The sequence below is a fragment of the Mirounga leonina genome, unplaced genomic scaffold (assembly GCF_011800145.1).
Source record: "Mirounga leonina isolate KUSES-001 unplaced genomic scaffold, KU_Mleo_1.0 Mir_115, whole genome shotgun sequence".
Lineage (NCBI taxonomy): Eukaryota > Metazoa > Chordata > Mammalia > Carnivora > Phocidae > Mirounga > Mirounga leonina.
In genome coordinates this window covers 8,682,901-8,700,340 of record NW_023270268.1, presented here as the reverse complement: position 1 = coordinate 8,700,340, position 17,440 = coordinate 8,682,901, and the positions used below count along the sequence as shown (strand labels likewise).

Genomic DNA, 17,440 nt, shown 5'->3' with positions numbered 1-17,440 from the left:
TAAGATTAGTGCCCACCAACAGGGGGCCACACTCAACAGTCGGTTGAGTGTGGGACTCTTGATGTCGGCTCACGTAATGATCTCAGGGTTATGAGATGGAGCCCTGCATCTGACTAGCGCTCCGCACAGAGTCTGCTTATGATTTGTGATTCTCCCTTTTCCTCTCCCTCTGCCCTGCCACACCCCCCACCCTGCCCAGCTCATGCACACTCTAAATAAATAAATAAATAAAATCTTAAAAGAAAGATTAGTGTCCATACACACTTCTTGGTGTTATCAAAGTAGTTCATTATAAAATTAACTTAAAAGTACCAGGACTCAAAAATTCAGATTTAATCAGAGAGGACGTGGAGTAGGTGTGAGAACACATCCGAGTGTGTGTATGATTAGTTATAAACTCTCTGAGGCAAGAGCTACAGCAAGTCAGGGTCAGATTTCTCTCCCTCCCTCAGAGGCTCGCCAACAGTGTGTTGCCAACAGGTTCACTCCATGTGTATTGAGAGATGGTTACACCCAGGCACCTGCCCTCTACTGCATGGGCCCAAATCACTTTCGTACCTACATGTTTGAGTGGGCACTGAAATTAAACAAGGATGTGGACAGGAATAGAAAAGGAACCCAAACAGAAAAGCCACATCCCCTTCCAATGAAGTTTAGAGACATGATTTTACATTCTTGCTATCAATGCTGACTCATCACTTCATATTCTTTTTACTGGTTATTTCCTTGGTCTCTTGCTTAGTTACACAGGATCCTCATCATGGTCATTATCGAGGTAATAAGAAGTCCTGGGCTCCGATCCCACACGGTGAGCCTTGCTACTGCCCCACCAAATGGCCCTCCTTAATTCCTGAAAGCCATCACTGGATACTTTCTCTGCTTACCTCCTCCCATATTTCTTGAATCACAACAGGCCATGTCATTGGAATGCCATACCCCTAAGCCCCAAAGTGTTCTGTAAACTCTACCAAGTCTAGTAGAGAAGGCAGGTGCAGACTGATGGATACAGGCCCAAACTGGACACCATAAAGGACAACTCCTACCATTTCCCACCCAGGGGATGGAAGAGAGGAGTCAAACATGGTTCTTACGCATGAGAACATAAATGGAGTTGGGAAAACAATAATGACTCCACGGGCTCAGAAGACAAACACAGTCATGGTCAGGAGCCCGGGGAAACTGGTAACTCTAGGTGGATGGGTGGCCGAGCACATGAGGGAGCTCATGGGGAGTGGGACAAAGGATTCAGGCTCCCAGTGGAAGTGAGATCCTGAAAGCAATGCACTATTTGAACAGGGGAAGAACTGGCCATTTCAGACGAGGGGAGCAGCACAAAGAGAGGCAGGGAGGGAGGAAGGAGCGTGGGGTGCGGGGAAGATGGGGCGGCCGCTGGCCCAGAGGGGGCAGAGCGCTCGTGCTGGGCAGGCAGAGGGGGGCGGCCGGAAGCAGGGCAGCGGGGCCCAACCGCGGCTGGCCCTGTCACTTGGGTGGCCTTCTTGGGAGCATGCAACTTCTGGTGCTGAATGAAACTTGCGCTCCACTTGAAGGCTTTCCCGCACACCTTGCACTCGTAAGGCCTCTCCCCGGTGTGGAGCCGCTGATGCTGGACCAGGGTGACCTTCTGATTGAAGGCCTTCCCGCACTCCTGGCAGCCATAGGGCTTCTCCCCGGTGTGGATGCGCTGGTGCACTGTAAAGCGGGAGCTACAGCTGAACGTTTTCCAGCACTCTTTGCATTTGTAGAGCTTCTCCCCAGTGTGGAGCCTCTGGTGCTGGAGAAACACGGAGCTCCGGCGGAAGGCCTTCCCGCACTCCTGACACGTGTAGGGCTTCTCCCCGCTGTGGATGCGCTGGTGCTGGATGAGGACTGAATTTGAACTGAAACTTTTCCTGCACTCCTGACACTCGTAGGGCTTCTCCCCCGTGTGGGTGCGCTCATGGACGATTCGGTCATAGCTACACCGGAAAGCCTTCCCACAGTCCTTACACTGAAAGGGTTTCTCCCCGGTGTGGATTCGCTGATGCCGGATGAGTTTTGAGTTGTAGCTGAAGGTTTTCCCACAGTCCTGACATCCGAAGGGCTTCTCTCCACTGTGGAGTTTCTGGTGCTGAAGGAGGTGGGAATTTTGACCGAAGGCTTGTCCACACTCCTGACACGAGTAAGGCTTCTCCCCGGTGTGGGTTTTCTGGTGTCGGGAGAGTTTTGAGTTATACCTGAAGGCTTTCCCGCACTCTCTGCACTTGTAGGGCTTGTCATCAGTGTGAATCCTCTGATGCTGCAGAAGGTCTGAATGTTGGCTGAAATATCGGCTACACTCACCACATTTGTAAAATGCTGGTCCTCCAGGGAGGCCCTGCTTTGACAGGAGGTGGGTGCTGACACCGGTGCTTCCTTCCGGCTTCCTGCCTGCCTCCTCCCTTTTGATGACGGGGGATCTGTAGTCCTGGACCAGCAAGTCCGTGAAACCTCCTTGGTTTGGTTTCTCCCCTGCGTCACACGGCTGTGGCCTGCCTAAGTTGTCCTTAAGGTGAGGGTGCTGGGGAGCTTCTGTGAGCAGCCCCTCCGCCATCAGTCTATGGGCCGCTGAGTCTTTAGAAATGTTTAGTCTTGGGCTTTGCTCCTCACTCTCAGTCTTGTTTTTACCACCTAGTATGATAAAAAGAAAACAGAGGCTCTGAAGCTAGAAAGGTAGAGTTTACTTTAAAAAAAAAAAAAAGAGAGAGTGATGCATTTTGATGCATTTATGGCAGATTTTATACTATTTTGGTCTATTTAAGTCTAGTGTAGTCCAGACTAGTTTTTTTTTTTTTTTTACTGAGTCTTCTCTATTAGAAGAACTAGGTTTTTCACAACTACATAATTTTTCAGATTTTATTTATTTATTTATCTCAAGTAATCTCTATACCCAATGTGGGGCTCAAACTCATGACCCTGAGATCAAGAGTCCACATGCTCTACCCACTGAGCCAGCCAGGAGCCCCAGACTAATTTTTAAATGCTGAGCACAACTCATTGATGAGTTGCAATCCAGAGTTTAAAAGGTATGGCTTTAGATTCTCAAGGACAGTAGTCCTCAAAGTGTGGTCCCCGGACCACCATCACCTGGGAACCTGCTAGTAATGCAAATTCCTGGGTCCCACCCCAGTGCTGTTGAATTAGAACCTCTGGGGGTGGTATCCAGCAAGTCCATGTTCTAACAAGCCCCTCACGAGATTCTGATGCTCACTGAAATTGTAAACCACTGATCTAGAAGCTAAAAAGGCAGGTGGAGACTGTTCGTGTACTTGTTTTAAGCTGCATTGCCCATAAGGCAGCCCCTAGACACCTGTGGCTACTTAAATTTTTTTTTATTTTTATTTTTTTGGCTGTTTAAAGATTTTATTTATTTATTTGAAAGAGAGAGCGTGAGCAAGAGCATGAACAGAGGGAGGGGCAGAGGGAGAGGGAGAAGCAGACTCCCCGCTCAGCAGGGAGCCTGACGTGGGGCTCGATCCCAGACTGAGATCATGACCTGAGCCGAAGGCAGACTCTTAACCGACTGAGATGTGGCTACTTAAATTTAATGAAAATGGAACATAATTTAAAATTCAGTTCCTTGTTTGAACTAGCCACAGTTCAAGAACTGATGAGGACAATGGCTACCATATTGGGCAGCACAGATATGGAACATTTCCATCACTAGACAGTGTCCTATTGGACAGCACTGGCCTAAAGCCATTGGCAGACTAAATAGACCATGCACAGCTATGGCAAAGGGAAACATCACTGCAGGTGGTCGGCGGGGAAAGGTTTCTCATCAAGATGGTGGGAAGTGGGGTGCTAGGTGGCTCAGTTGGTTAAGTATCTCCCTTTGGCTCAGGTCATGATCTCAGGGTCCTGGGATCGAGCCCTGAGTTGGGCTCCCTGCTTGGCGGGGAGCCTACTTCTCCCTCTATCCCTCCCCCTGCTTGTGCTCTCTCTCTCAAATAAATAAATAAAATCTTAAAAAAAAAAAAAAAGATGACAGGAAGTGCTGAGTCAGCACAAAGGCACTGATGAGGACGGAAGTGGATTGAATTAGGAAGAAGCCTTTGGGTTATAAGACTCTGAACAACATAAGGGATGGAAAGAGCATGAGAACAGGGCCAACTGAATGAGAAGGCTAAACACCCAATCTCTGGATGGTTCTCATTCACCTCAATTCTGTACCTTTCAGAAAAGGAAACCATTCGTTCCCAATAAATAAAGAGGCTTTCTTTCAAAAGCTAATTGATAGTGTTTAGGAATTCATAAAAACTCTCTTCCCATGTACAGTTTCATACACCCACATACACAAAATGTTCTTACAGAAACAAGCTCTGGGGTGCTGTGTGGCTCAGCTGGTTGAGCATCAACTCTTGATTTCAGCTCCAGTCATGATCTTAGGGTTGTGGGATCAAGCCCCGCATCAGGCTCCGTGCTCAGTGCAGAGTCTGCTAAAGACTGTCTCTCCCTCTGCCCCTCCCCCCTTCTCTCTCGCTCAAATAATAAATAAATAACTATATACATACATACATAAATACATAAATCTTTAAAAATAAGAAACAAGCTCTTACTACATTGTGTTTATATTCCTAAATTGACCCCCAAAAGCCTATTTTCACTATGCATTTTTGAAATCCTCTAGGTTTGCAAAGAAAAATAACAGAAAATGAAATTTTCGATGGGCCTTTTCAGTATGGAGCTGAAGCTCTATCAAGGGTCACTTTTCTGAATGAGAGTGAACATCTTCATCCTAAGAACTGGTATGACAGAAGCAAAACCTTTTTCATGTTGAATCATTAAAAGACAGGAGGAGGCCAAGGCAAAGAGGAAGGTGGTAAGTTCTCCTGCTTACCTATGTGGACACCTTCCAGGGCCTCTCCCTCAAGGGGTGTCCAGGGATCCAGGTCCCATGGTGCTTCCCCTTGCTCCAGCTGGAGTATCAGATCTGGTTTGGGGAATGGCAATGCTGCTGAAGGAGAAAGAAAAGGAACAGGAAGCTGAGGAGAGTCCCTGCTGACCCCCTCAGCCCACCCTCTGCTTTGCCAGGTGAACAATTTGACATCCCAGGACACTAAGTGAGCTCAGTGTGGAAAGAATCTGGGGTTCTAAGGAAGGCTCAAATTGTTTTGCTCAAGAGGAGGCTTACTCTGGCTCTATCAGAGAAGACAGACAGCTCCTACTGTCATTAGAGGTGCATACAGGGGGTCCTAGGAGACTCTCACACAGGACAGATGGAGCTCAGGACTCCAGGGAACTGGAAGAGTGGAGGATCCAGGAACCCTCTCAGCTGTCTGTGCCCAGAGCAAAAACCCCTCTCAGGAGAGTCCCCATCAGGAAACAGGGAAGAGGCAAATCCTGCTGAAAACCAAAGTGAGCCTAGATCTTTCTCCATTAGCTACTCCCAAAACAGGGGATTAGGGAGCCTGGCTCATGGTGCACCAGTCCTGGGGATATGAGAGACCCGGATCCACCAAGGAGGAAGCCAGGGGCCCTTAGGACAGAGCTGGTTCAGGGACAAGGAAGGACTTACCCAAGGAAGTTATGTTTGCATAATTCTCCAGCATCACCTCTAGGTACAGGGCCCTCTGCATGGGGTCCAGGCTGGCCCACTGATTCTGGGTGAAGTACACGGCCACATCCTCAAAGGTCACTGGCTCCTGAAACAATAGGCACCTGCTCAAGCCCTGTGTGAGGGCTAAGGAGGGGCCTGAACTCCAGGGAAGGGCTGACTCTACTGGAATCCATGGCTCCGAGCCCCTCGGGAGGCTTGTACTGGCAAGGACAGCCACAACCGTACCCCAGTTGGGGACAGCCCTCAGTACATTTTCAACCTGCACACCTCTGAGGCGCCCCTGCCTGGTGGTCACATCAACCCCATGTCTGGTTCCATGAGCTGGGTCGATCTTTCCGGCATGTCTTCTAATATGACCATAGCATCTATCATTCACCCTGAATCCATCCACTCCATCCACTCGGTTTCTCTCTGGTGTCCCCCCTCCATGCGTTTTTATAGACAGAGGAAAAATTCCACGGGCACAGAGTTCCTTCCACTCTGGTTGGTCCTCCCTCTTTCTGCCATCTTACCTTATCAGAGAGCTGGTTGTCCCTTGAAGGCAATGTGCAGTGTCATCGCCTCCTCTAACACCCGACTCCAGGGACAGGATGGCAGTCTTCATCCCTGAGCAGGCACCTGCCCCCAGATCACCTAAGCTCCGTCCGACCTGCCAACACTGCCCTCTGTACCAGGTGTGTCTCCCTGCTCCCGATGGGGCCACTTCCACCTTCTCAGGGGAGAAGGAAACCATCCCTTGTCCTGTGTCAACTACTTTTACATCAATTCACTCAATCATCAGAACACACACGCAATGTAAAAATTATTATTCCCTATTACAGATGATGGGAATCAGTGATGTTAAGCACTTTGAAATAGACAAAAGGGAGTCCTCTTTATCTGAGTATCGCTATGTTGTATAAGGAAGCAAACATTTCAAAGTGAACCAACCACTATTCAAGTGAGTGGCACTATACCATCTCTCCTTGACTGACAGTGAACTCTACCCCAGTCTGTCACGTCAACAACCTCTCTATGCCTAGTGACTGCCGGGGGGAAGAAATACAACTACAGACGTACTATATAGGATTGCAGCCATCATGGTAAAGACTGGTTCAGGCAAGAATCACCCATGGATGCTACATCGAGGAGGAAATTTCCACCAGGAGCAGGATACTTGCATAATTGTAAATGTCTCCCCATTGATTTCTGATCAGTTGCAAGGAAAGATAGTAACTATACACTGAAGAAATCAGGTATCACCTTGACCAGGAAGTTTAAATGTGGCTCGTGTGACTGAGGAACTGAATTTCTCATTTTAATTAACTTTAATTCTAAACAGGCACATATAGCTAGTGGCTACCTTCCTGGACAGTGCACAATAGATAGTTCATTGCCCCCGAATGTTAACCAACCTTTTGTCTTCCTTCAGAGCCAACAGCTGGGAACATGGACCTTCCTTCCTCATATCATGGCTTCTACCCCTCCACACCTCTGAGGCACCCCTGTAATTATTAATGCGTTCCTTGCTCCTTGTTTTCTACAACATTCAGCTTCTCAACTTCCTGCTCCACCTCTGATCACTCTGCTTCTGTCCTTTGCTAGCACTTACTCCTTCTCCATGATGAAGCAGGGCTCTTGATTCCCCTACAGAGGAAGTGTGTTCAGAGATAGCGCAGCACGGGCTTCAGAGCAGTGCTTCTCAACAGGGAAATGCCCACCAGGAGACATAGGGCACTCGCTGTCTGGGGACTCTTTTTTTTTTTAAGATTGATTTTTTTTTTAAGATTTTATTTATTTATTTGAGAGAGAGAATGAGAGACAGAGAGCACGAGAGGGAAGAGGGTCAGAGGGAGAAGCAGACTCCCCGCCAAGCAGGGAGCCCGATGCGGGACTCGATCCAGGGACTCCAGGATCATGACCTGAGCTGAAGGCAGTCGCTCAACCAACTGAGCCACCCAGGCGCCCTTAAGATTGATTTATTTATTTGAGAGAGAGAGAGAGAGTGCATGCACAAGTGGGGGAAGGAGGGCAGAGGGAGAGGGAGAAGCAGACTCCACGCTGAATGCAGAGCCCAGTGTGGGGCTCTATCCCAGGACCCCTGGAGACGGTTTTAGTTGTCACAACCATGGGGTGTGGGGGTGCTACTGGCATCTAGTGGGTAGAGGCCAGGGATGCTGCTAATCATCGTACAATACACAGGACAGCCCCCCACAACAAAGAATTATCTGGCCCAAAATGTCAACAGTGCTGCGGTTGACAAACTCAGCTCTAGGGTCAGACTCCCTAGGCTCAAATTCTATCTCTGAGGGGCGCCTGAGTAGCTCAGTCGTTAAGCGTCTGCCTTCGGCTCAGGTCATGATCCCAGGGTCCTGGGATCGAGCCCTGCATCGGGCTCCCTGCTCGGCGGGAAGCCTGCTTCTCCCTCTCCCACTCCCCCTGCTTCTGTTCCCTCTCTTACTATGTCTCTATCTGTAAAATAAATAAATAAGATTCTATCTCTGATAACCATCAGCTGTGTGACCTTGGATGAGATACCCAAACTCTTTTGCCTCAGTTTCCCCATTTGGAAAACTAGGATAATCGAGTACCTATTTTACAAGGCTCTTGTAAGGGTGGAATGAGTTAATATGTAAAGAACTAAAACGGGCGCCTGGGTGGCTCAGTTGGTTAAGCGACTGCCTTCGGCTCAGGTCATGATCCTGGAGTCCCGGGATCGAGTCCCGCATCGGGCTCCCTGCTCGGCAGGGAGCCTGCTTCTCCCTCTGACCCTCCCCCCTCTCATGTGCTCTCTCTCTCTCATTCTCTGTCTCAAATAAATAAATAAAATCTTTAAAAAAAAAAGAACTAAAACAACGCCTGGCACACGGTGTTATATAAATCTCAGCACTTAAAAGTACAGATGAGATTAGGGGAACATTTCTAATAGAGATCGTAGATAAGACTGACAGTTGTCTAGAGACGCCTGGGTGGCTCAGTGGGTTAAGCAGCTGACTCTAGATTTTGGCTCAGGTCATGATCCCAGGGTGTGGGGATCGAGCCCCATGTCGGGCTCTGTGCTCAGTGGGGAGTCTGCTTGAGAATTCTCTTTCTCTTTCCCTCTGTCTCCCTCCCCGCCTTCACACTCAAATAAATAAATCTTTAGGAAAAAAAAAAAGACTGACAATTGTCTAAACATATATGTGCGTATCCCCCCCTTTCTTTTTTATACAATAGAATCCTAATTTTTTATATAATAGAATCCTAATCTTTTTTAATAATAGAATCCTAATTTTACTTGGGGCTGCTCCCAGCTCTGGCAACTAAGTGAGGTCAATGAAACACAGGTACAAAAACTGTTGGGGACTCTCTGGGAAGGTTCCTGAAAGAGTGCAAACTGATGAGAGGTTCGCCTTTTTTGTCATCTCCTCTTCTATCTGGAATGCACACATGATAGCTGCAGATCAAGCAGCATGAAGCATCCTTGAGCATGAAAGCCAGTGCTAGGATGGTGAAGCAGAAAAAGAGAAAGAGCCCGGTGTGGGGTAATACTGCCACAATGTCCCTGGACTGCCTCTCCCCTACCTCTCTTGCATGAGAGCCTCTATCTCATTTAAACCACTGTCCCTTGGGGTTTCCTTACTGGAAGCCAATCCTGAGTGACTACTATACCCCACGCAAAGCACCAGGAGAGAACAGACTGCCCCCACAGATGTTTAAACACTTCCTGACTTGGAACTAATTTTGACTTAAGTGGTGAAACAGAAGTGGACGGTCTGATGTCTACATACACATTATTCTTAAGTCTTGGATAGGGCTTCCTAATTATATGACACATCCAATACACGAGACACCAGCTTTCCCATTCCCTGATCTAGGATGCTGGAGAAAAATTCAATGCAGCATCCTCTAGTGCCAGGAAAATTCTGGAAGGACAACTGCTTCCAGTGCTGCATGAATTTGTGCCAACAAAGGATACAGGCTTTCACAGATTAAGCTGTAATCTATGCAAAGGGCCAGAGGCACTGGCATCAGCTCCAAACTCAGCAAGAATCCACCTCCCTCGTCAATCCACTCTCTCCAAAGGCTCCCCAGTGGTGGCTTCACTGTACCCTGACTTTGTGATCCGCAGGACAAACTCCTCCTGTGGGAATGACTGTTTAAATGCAGGAGGTGGCCTTCCTCTGTATGGTGCGAGGCACACTAGCACACCCCAAATTTTAACTTGCCCATTTGTTCCCCAGGTATTGTACAAGTGTAGATTCTGATTCTGGAGATCTGGGTTGGGGCCTGAGACTCTACCTTTCTAGCAATCCCCTTAGTGCGGGGCGCGCCCCGCGCGGAGGCGGAGCGCTGAACGCCCGGCCACTCCCGCACATTCATGGTCCACAGTCTGCTTGGCTGTAGACTCTCACTTCTTAGGAGAGTTTCTTAGCTGGTGCTTCCTTCTTTCCCAACCGACCTGATCCTCCCAAGTTTACCTACTCACCCTCATCACCTCCCCTAACATACTCCTCTGCCATACTCTACTGATGGATGCAACGCTAAGCATGGGGCTGGTCAGGCCAGGCTACTATTCCTATAGTCATCTATCGTATCTCTTTTGAAGGTGGAAAGCTGGAAGAAAGCTCAGCTCACCTGGGACCACACTGTCTGGAGCATGGCTGACGACCCCTGGCTTCATGCACTGCCCTCTCTGTTTGGAAAAGCAAGAACCTGTGGAGCTAAGAGAGAGAATCACAATGAGGCTGACCCTGCCTCGTTCCCCACCTCTTTCCCCTCAATCTCTGTGCCTCTCTCATTGGAAACAATATTCCTAGGACACTCTGGATGTTCTCAGTGCACCTTCTCCAGTGGTTCATGCGGTGCTGCATCTGCTTCCTTTGTAAATGCTACAAATCTGCCTGGTGAGGCTGAAAATTCCTCGAAAGAATATCTCTGAAGCAAGAGTCAAGAACTGCAGTGGTTTTGTAGCTTTCAAGAAAATCCCTGGCCCACTATGAATGAATTACTAAGTAGTCTGTACTGAATGGTTCCAGCAAAGGTGGCAAAGACCAAAACGAGCATTTAGAGAAAATGTAGGGTAACGGGGCCCCGGGACAAAATGCAAGTGGTGATCTGGCCCCAGGGGACAGGGGAAGACGCCTGACGTCCCAGGGCGCGACGCTGACCGGAAACCCGACGGGAATCTGCACACTCCACCCGGCAAGCGGGCGACCCCACGCGTCACCGGCCCTCACCCTGAGTACCGCGAGCCGGGGGACGTCAGGCCAGCTCTCCGCGGCAGGAAGGTTGATGGCGCCTCTGCGGGCAGGGGCCCCTCGGGCGGCGTCTGCGGGCCCCGACGCCCGAGCTCGGGGACAGTGCGGGGCGCGCCACCGCGCGGAGGCGGAGCGCCGAACGCCCGGCCGCTCCCGCAGATCGCAGCCGAGGCGGAAGCGCGAGCGGAGGCGCTCCCACCCGCGCCGCTCTAGGAAGCCCGGAGGCTGGCCTTCTCCATGGTCCCGAGCCAGACCCGCCACCTGCGCCCGGGCGCCGGCTTTCCTCCCGCCCTGCCTGCGAGGCGCCGCGCCCCAGCCGGAGAGCAGCAACTCGGGGACATCGAGTCCGCACCACACTCCGCGTGGGTCTGCGTGCGAGCTCCAGCGCTTGCCAGCAGTAACTTCCTCTCCTAATGAATTCCCAGCCCCGGTCTCTGTCCAGCGGCTTCGAGGCTGTGACCTGAGGTCGCCAAGTCCCAGGTCTGACTGTCCCCGTTCTGATCCCGGCTCCACCACCTATTCACTGCATGGCCTGTGCCAGTTACTGAAACTTTGTGCTTCCGTTTCTCAGTTGGGAACGGCAGTAGTTTCGAACTCACAAACTCAGTGCGGCCATTGAGTGAGTCAACTCGAGCAAAGCACTTAATGACAACTTCTGGTTCTGCATCATAAGTAAGTCAGAGTAAGTTCTAGCTCTGTTGTTGCGGACATTGTTACTCCTGTGTGTCGTTGCCACTTTCCTAAAACACACTCCCGTATCTCTTTCTCCAGTCCAAATAGAATGATAGCACCGGCAGCAGTGTTTCCTATTGGCCAGGCGTGCCAGGCGTTGTGCAGATACCTTTGAGCTAGAGTCCTGTGTATCAACCTGCCCATTGTTTCTTTCTACTTGGCTAATCCACAGGCACCTAAAACTCAGAATGTTCCTGACGGATCTTGTCATCCTTCCCTCACCCTCCTGTTCCACTTTCTAGGGTTGCCCTGTCCCTCCCCCCCTCCTCCCCCAAACTGCACTGTAACCCAACTAGGTGAGTTTGATCCTTGGTGAGTTACAGGTAGAGACTACACCAGGTGGAGCTGTCACACGAAGGAAATTTTATTTGCAGCAAAGAAGGAGATCGTGGGGAATAACTTCCAAAGCTGTGACTCCCCCAGTGGAGGTAAGTGGGTTCTTTTTTACTTAAGGTTGGGATGAATATTCAGAAAGGCGACTTTTGTCATCACACGTAAAGGTGGGCATAAGGTTGCGCAGGTGTACTTAGAAAACATGCCTATACATGCATTCTGTGTTATGTTAACCAAGAGGGAAATTTTAACATTATAATGACCACTCCATGGTCCATCTGCACAGGTGTAAGCCAGGGGTCAAGCTCAAGCTGGTTTAGGCCAGCTGGAGCTCTTCCTGTTGTTTGCCTCTGAAAGATAAGGTTAACACTCCTGTGAAGAAAGGGGGTCAGTGGGGGTCTTGCTAGTGACCTTTTACCTCATTAACCCTATGGAGATAGATTCAGCACCACTCTCCATCCAGCCAACCAAATCATTCAATGGGGGAGTCATAACTGATCCCTTCCTCTGCATCTCTTCTTACCTGGATTGCTGTAGCAGCCTCCTAACTGTTCTGGTCTCCAGTCTGGCCCCCTCTGCTCCTTTCTTCCCACAGGATAGACAGGGTGATCTAAGATATGAATCTGGGCATGGCACAGTTCTGCTTTTAAAAACCCTTCAAAAATATCTGATTTTGCAGATATTGTCCCTAAACCTTCAGATTCTAGAATAGCTGTCACTTGCAACATGATACCCTATGTAGAAAACCCAAAAGACTCCACCAAAAAATTGCTAGAACTAATAAATGAATTCAGCAAGGTCACAGGATATAAAATCAACGTACAGAAATCTGTTGCATTTCTATACACCAATCATGAAGCAACAGAAATAGGAATCAAGGAATAGATCCCATTTATAATTGCACCAAAAATAAGAAGATACCTAGGAATAAACTTAACCAAAGAGGTAAAAGATCTGTTCTCTGAAAACTCACGAAAGAAACTGAAGAAGACACAAAAATGGAAACACATTCCATGCTTATGGATTGGAAAAACAAACATTGTTAAAATAGCTATACTACCCAAAGCAATCTACACATTTAATGCAATCCCTATCAAAATGCCACCATCAGGGGTGCCTGGGTGGCTCAGGCTGTTAAGCGTGTCTGACTTTGGCTTAGGTCGAAATCCCAAGGTCCTGGGATCCAGGCCCTGGTTGGGCTCCCTCCTTATCGGGTAGTCGGCTTCTCCTTCTCCCTCTGTCTCTCCCCCTGCTCATGTTTGCTCTCTCTCTCAAATAAATAAATAAAATCCTTAAAAAAAAATACCACCAGCATTTTTCACAAAGCTGGAACAAACAATCCTAAAATGTGTATGGAACCACAAAAGACCCCAAAAAGCCAAAGCAGTTCTGAAAAAGAAAAGCAAAGCAGGAGGCATCACGATTCCAGACTTCAGGCTATATTACAAAGCTGTAGTCATCAAGACAGTATGGTACTGGCACAAAAACAGACACATAGATAAATGGAACAGAATAGGAAACCCAGAATTGGACCCACAACTCTATGGTCAACTAATCTGACAAAGCAGGAAAAAATATTCAATGGAAAAAAGTCTCTTCAACAAACGGTGTGGAGAAAACTGGACAGCAACACGCAGAAGAATGAAACTGGACTACTTTCTTATACCATACACAAAAATAAATTCAAAATGGATGAAAGAACTACATGTGAGACAGGAAACCATCAAATACTAGAGGTGAACACAGGCAGCAACCTCTTCATCCTCGGCCACAGCAACTTCTTACTAGGCACCTTGCTGGAGGCAACGGAAACCAAAGCAAAAATGAACTATTGGGACTTCATTAAGATAAAAAGCTTCTGCACAGCAAAGGAAGCAGTCAACAAAACTAAAAGGCAGCCTATACAGAATGGGAGAAGATATTTGCAAATGACATATCAGATAAAGGGCTAGTATCCAAAAATCTATAAAGAACTTATCAAGCTCAACATCCAAAAAACAAATAATCCAGTTAAGAAATGGGCAGAAGACATGAATAGACATTTTTCCAAAGAAAACACCCAGATGGCTAACAGACACATGAAAAGATGCTCAACATTGCTCATCATCAAGGAAATGCAAATCAAAACCACAATGAGATACCACCTCACACCTGTCCAGATGACTAAAATGAACAACTCAGGAAACAACAGATATTGGCGAGGATGCAGAGAAAGGGGAACCCTCTTAAACTCTTGGTGGGAATGCAATTGGTGCAGCCACTCTGGAGAACAGTATGGAGGTTCCTCAAAAAGTTAAAAATAGACCTACCCTACAAGCCAGCAATTGCACTACTACGTATTTACACAAAGAATACAAAAATACAGATTCGAAGGGGCATATGCACCCTGATGTTTATAGCAGTCTTGTCAACATAGCCAAACTATGGAAGGAGCCCAAATGTCCATTAACTGATGAATGGATAAAGAAGACATGGCATACATTTGCAACAACGTGGATGGAACTGGAGGGTGTTATGCTGAGTGAAATAAGTCAATCAGAGAAAGACATGTATCATATGACCTCACTGATATGAGGAATTCTTAATCTCAGGAAACAAACTGAGGGTTCCTGGAGTGGGGGTGGGTGGGAGGGATGGGGTGGCTGGGTGATAGACATTGGGGAGGGTCTGTGCTATGGTGAGCTCTGTGAATTGTGCAAGGCTGTTGAATCACAGATCTGTACCTCTGAAACAAATAATGCAATATATGTTAAGAAAAAAAAAAAGAAGCTAGCAGGAGGGGAAGAATGAAGGGGGGGGAAATCGGAGGGGGGACAAACCATGAGAGACTATGGACTCTGAGAAACAAACTGAGGGTTCTAGAGGGGAGAGGGGTGGGAGGATGGGTTAGCCTGGTGATGGGTATTAAAGAGGGCATGCTCTGCATGGAGCACTGGGTGTTATGCAGAAACAATGAATTATGGAACACTACATCAAAAACTAATGATGTAATGTATGGAGATTAAAATAACAATAACAAATTTAAAAAAAGACATGGCATATATATACAATGGAATATTACTCAGCCATCAAAAAGAATGAAATCTTGCATTTGCAATGACGTGGATGGAGCTAGAGTGCATTATGCTAAGTGAAATAAGTCAGAGAAAGACAAATACTATAGGATTTCATACATATGTGGAATTTAAGAAACAAAACAGATGAACATATGGGAAGGGGGGAAAAAGGAGAGGGAAGCAAGCCATAAGACATTCTTGACGATGGAGAACAAACCAAGGGTTGATGGAGGGAGGTCGGTGGGGGATGGGGTAGATGAGTGATAGGGATTAAGGAGGGCACTTGTGATGAGCACTGGGTTGGGTGTTGTATATAAGTGAGGAATCACTGAATGCTACTCCTGAAACCAATATTGCACTGTATGTTAACTACCCAGAATTTAAATAAAAATTTTGGGAAAAAAATAGAATAGTTGTCACTTGAAAAGTCTTTTTTTTTTTTTTTAAGATTTTATTTATTTATTTGACAGAGAGAGTACACAAGCAGGGGGAGCTACAGAGTAAGAGGGAAAAGCAGGTTCCCCGCTGAGCACCGAGCCAGATGCGGCCTGATGCAGCCCGATGCTGGGCTGGATCCCAGGACTCTGGGATCATGACCTGGGCTGAAGGCAGACACTTAACTAACTGAGCCATCCACACATCCCAAAGAAGTCTTTTCTGATGTCCTAGGTGATGATCTTCCAGGTTACCCACGCTTACCCCGGTAACAGTGCTTACTACAGTGTTGACATCAGCTTTCTCGGTGTCATTCTTCTGAGTAGACTGAGCTCTTTTAGTAGGCACTCCAAAAATATTTACTAAGTGAATGAACTTTTTTCACCTCTTAGCTTCTTCTGAAAATAGGAACGTTGTGAAAAGGAAATGAGACTTGTGTAAATTGGCTGGAACAAAGAAGTGAACAAATTCTGGTTCCCGAACCTGCTTTTACCAACAGTACTTAGTCCATAGTAAGATCAAGTAAGGGCACTGGAGGATGACCTACAAAGTTCTAAAGGAAAATCACTTTGAATCTAAAACTCTAAAGAGCTAAACTATTACACAGACATAAAATGTAATATTGTGATATAATAAAGAAATATTTATTTGGGCTTCTTCCCCAGTTTCTGGCATAGAATTCCTAAAACCTTTGTTATTTCTTCAGTGATAGGGATGGTGGGAACATCTTTTGTTATAACATTTCATCTTTCTCCCTGGTTCCCAACACAGGAAGCTCCTAAAACCCTTTGAATCTCTGGGGGTAATAAGAGTGTCATTTTGTATGCTAATGGAGACTGGTGGCTGGGGGTCCTAAAGAGCTTCAGGAATAGGGAGGGGCTGGTTGCCAGAGGAACCAACCATGTGACTAGAACTTTCACCCCCATCCCCTGGAGTGGAGAGGGGCTGGAGATTGAGTTGATGACCAGTGGTCAATGATTCAATCAATTATGCCTACATAATGACCCTCCATTAAAAACACTAATGGGTGGGGTGCCTGGGTGGCTCCATCCTTAAGCATCTGCCTTCAGGTCAGGTCATGATCCCAGGGTCCTGGGATCAAGCCCCGCATCAGGCTCCCTGCTTAGCTCTCCCACTCCCCCTGCTTGTGTTCCCTCTCTTGCTGTCCCTCTCTCTCTGTCAAATAAATAAGTAAAATCTTAAACCACCCCCCCACCACAAAAAAAACACTAATGGGCTGGGGAATTCAGAGAGCTTCCAGGCTGGTGAACACATCAAGGTGCTGGGAAGGTGATGAGCTGGAGAGGGCATGTACACTCCTTGCCCTTTCCCTCACACCTTACCCTATGCACTTCTTCTATTTGGCTGCTCCTGTGTCGTATCCCTATAATAAGCTGCTAATAGTAAGTAAAGTGTTTTCCTGAGTTCTGCAAGCCATTCCTAAGTTATCAAACCTGAGGAAGGGGTCATGGGAACTCTTAGCTGGGTAGTCAGAAGTGAAGGAGGCCTGGGACTTGGCGTTCAGCATCTGAAGTGGGGCAGACCCCTTAAGCTGTGGGGTCCGACCCCAACTCTGGCAGTGCCAGAACTAAATTGATTTTGGGACACCTGGGTGGCTCAGTCAGTTAAGTGTCCAACTCTTGGTCTCAGCTCAGGTCTTGATCTCAGGATCGTGAGTTCAAGCCCCAAGCTGGGCTCCATGCTGGGCATAGAGCCTACTTAAAAAAAAAAGAACTAAACTAATTTGTAGGACACCCAGTTGGTGTTCAGAGAGTTAGAAAATTGGCTGATTTGGGGAAAAAACCCCGCATGTTTGCTATCAGAAATATATTTCATATATATAAAGGAAAATAAGAATATTTTCAGACAAGCAAGCATTCAGAAAGTTCATCATTCATGAATGCTAACTGAAAGAAATACTGGAGGATGCAGTCTATGAAAATAAAAAAAATAAATGCATGAATCTAAGAGAAAGAGGTGGGACAGAAGCAGCGGTGGTAAACCAAGCAATTAGTAAAGGATATTAAACCAAATACGTGTTGCCTATCTATCTATCTATCTATCTATCTATCTATCTATCTATCTATCTA

The 17,440-nt window shown here is 47.3% G+C and overlaps 1 protein-coding gene across 4 annotated transcripts; it reads right to left on the bottom strand.

Moving 5' to 3' along the window:
• Positions 1-267: 267 nt before the first annotated feature.
• On the bottom strand, positions 268-10,954 carry ZNF619 (zinc finger protein 619). 4 transcript variants are annotated; one of them, XM_034992552.1, is made up of 5 exons: positions 10,774-10,954; positions 10,172-10,257; positions 5,534-5,660; positions 4,856-4,972; positions 268-2,646 (listed from the first exon to the last, which is right to left on the bottom strand). In XM_034992552.1, exons 2-5 carry the CDS (start codon positions 10,193-10,195, stop codon positions 1,223-1,225), a joined length of 1,692 nt encoding a protein of 563 aa, XP_034848443.1. In that variant the 5' UTR covers positions 10,196-10,257; positions 10,774-10,954; the 3' UTR covers positions 268-1,222. The 4 variants fall into 4 exon arrangements, with proteins under 4 accessions (XP_034848443.1, XP_034848457.1, XP_034848451.1 ...); XM_034992566.1 differs by having other exon boundaries at positions 4,856-4,969; XM_034992560.1 differs by having other exon boundaries at positions 10,783-10,954.
• Positions 10,955-17,440: the final 6,486 nt, after the last annotated feature.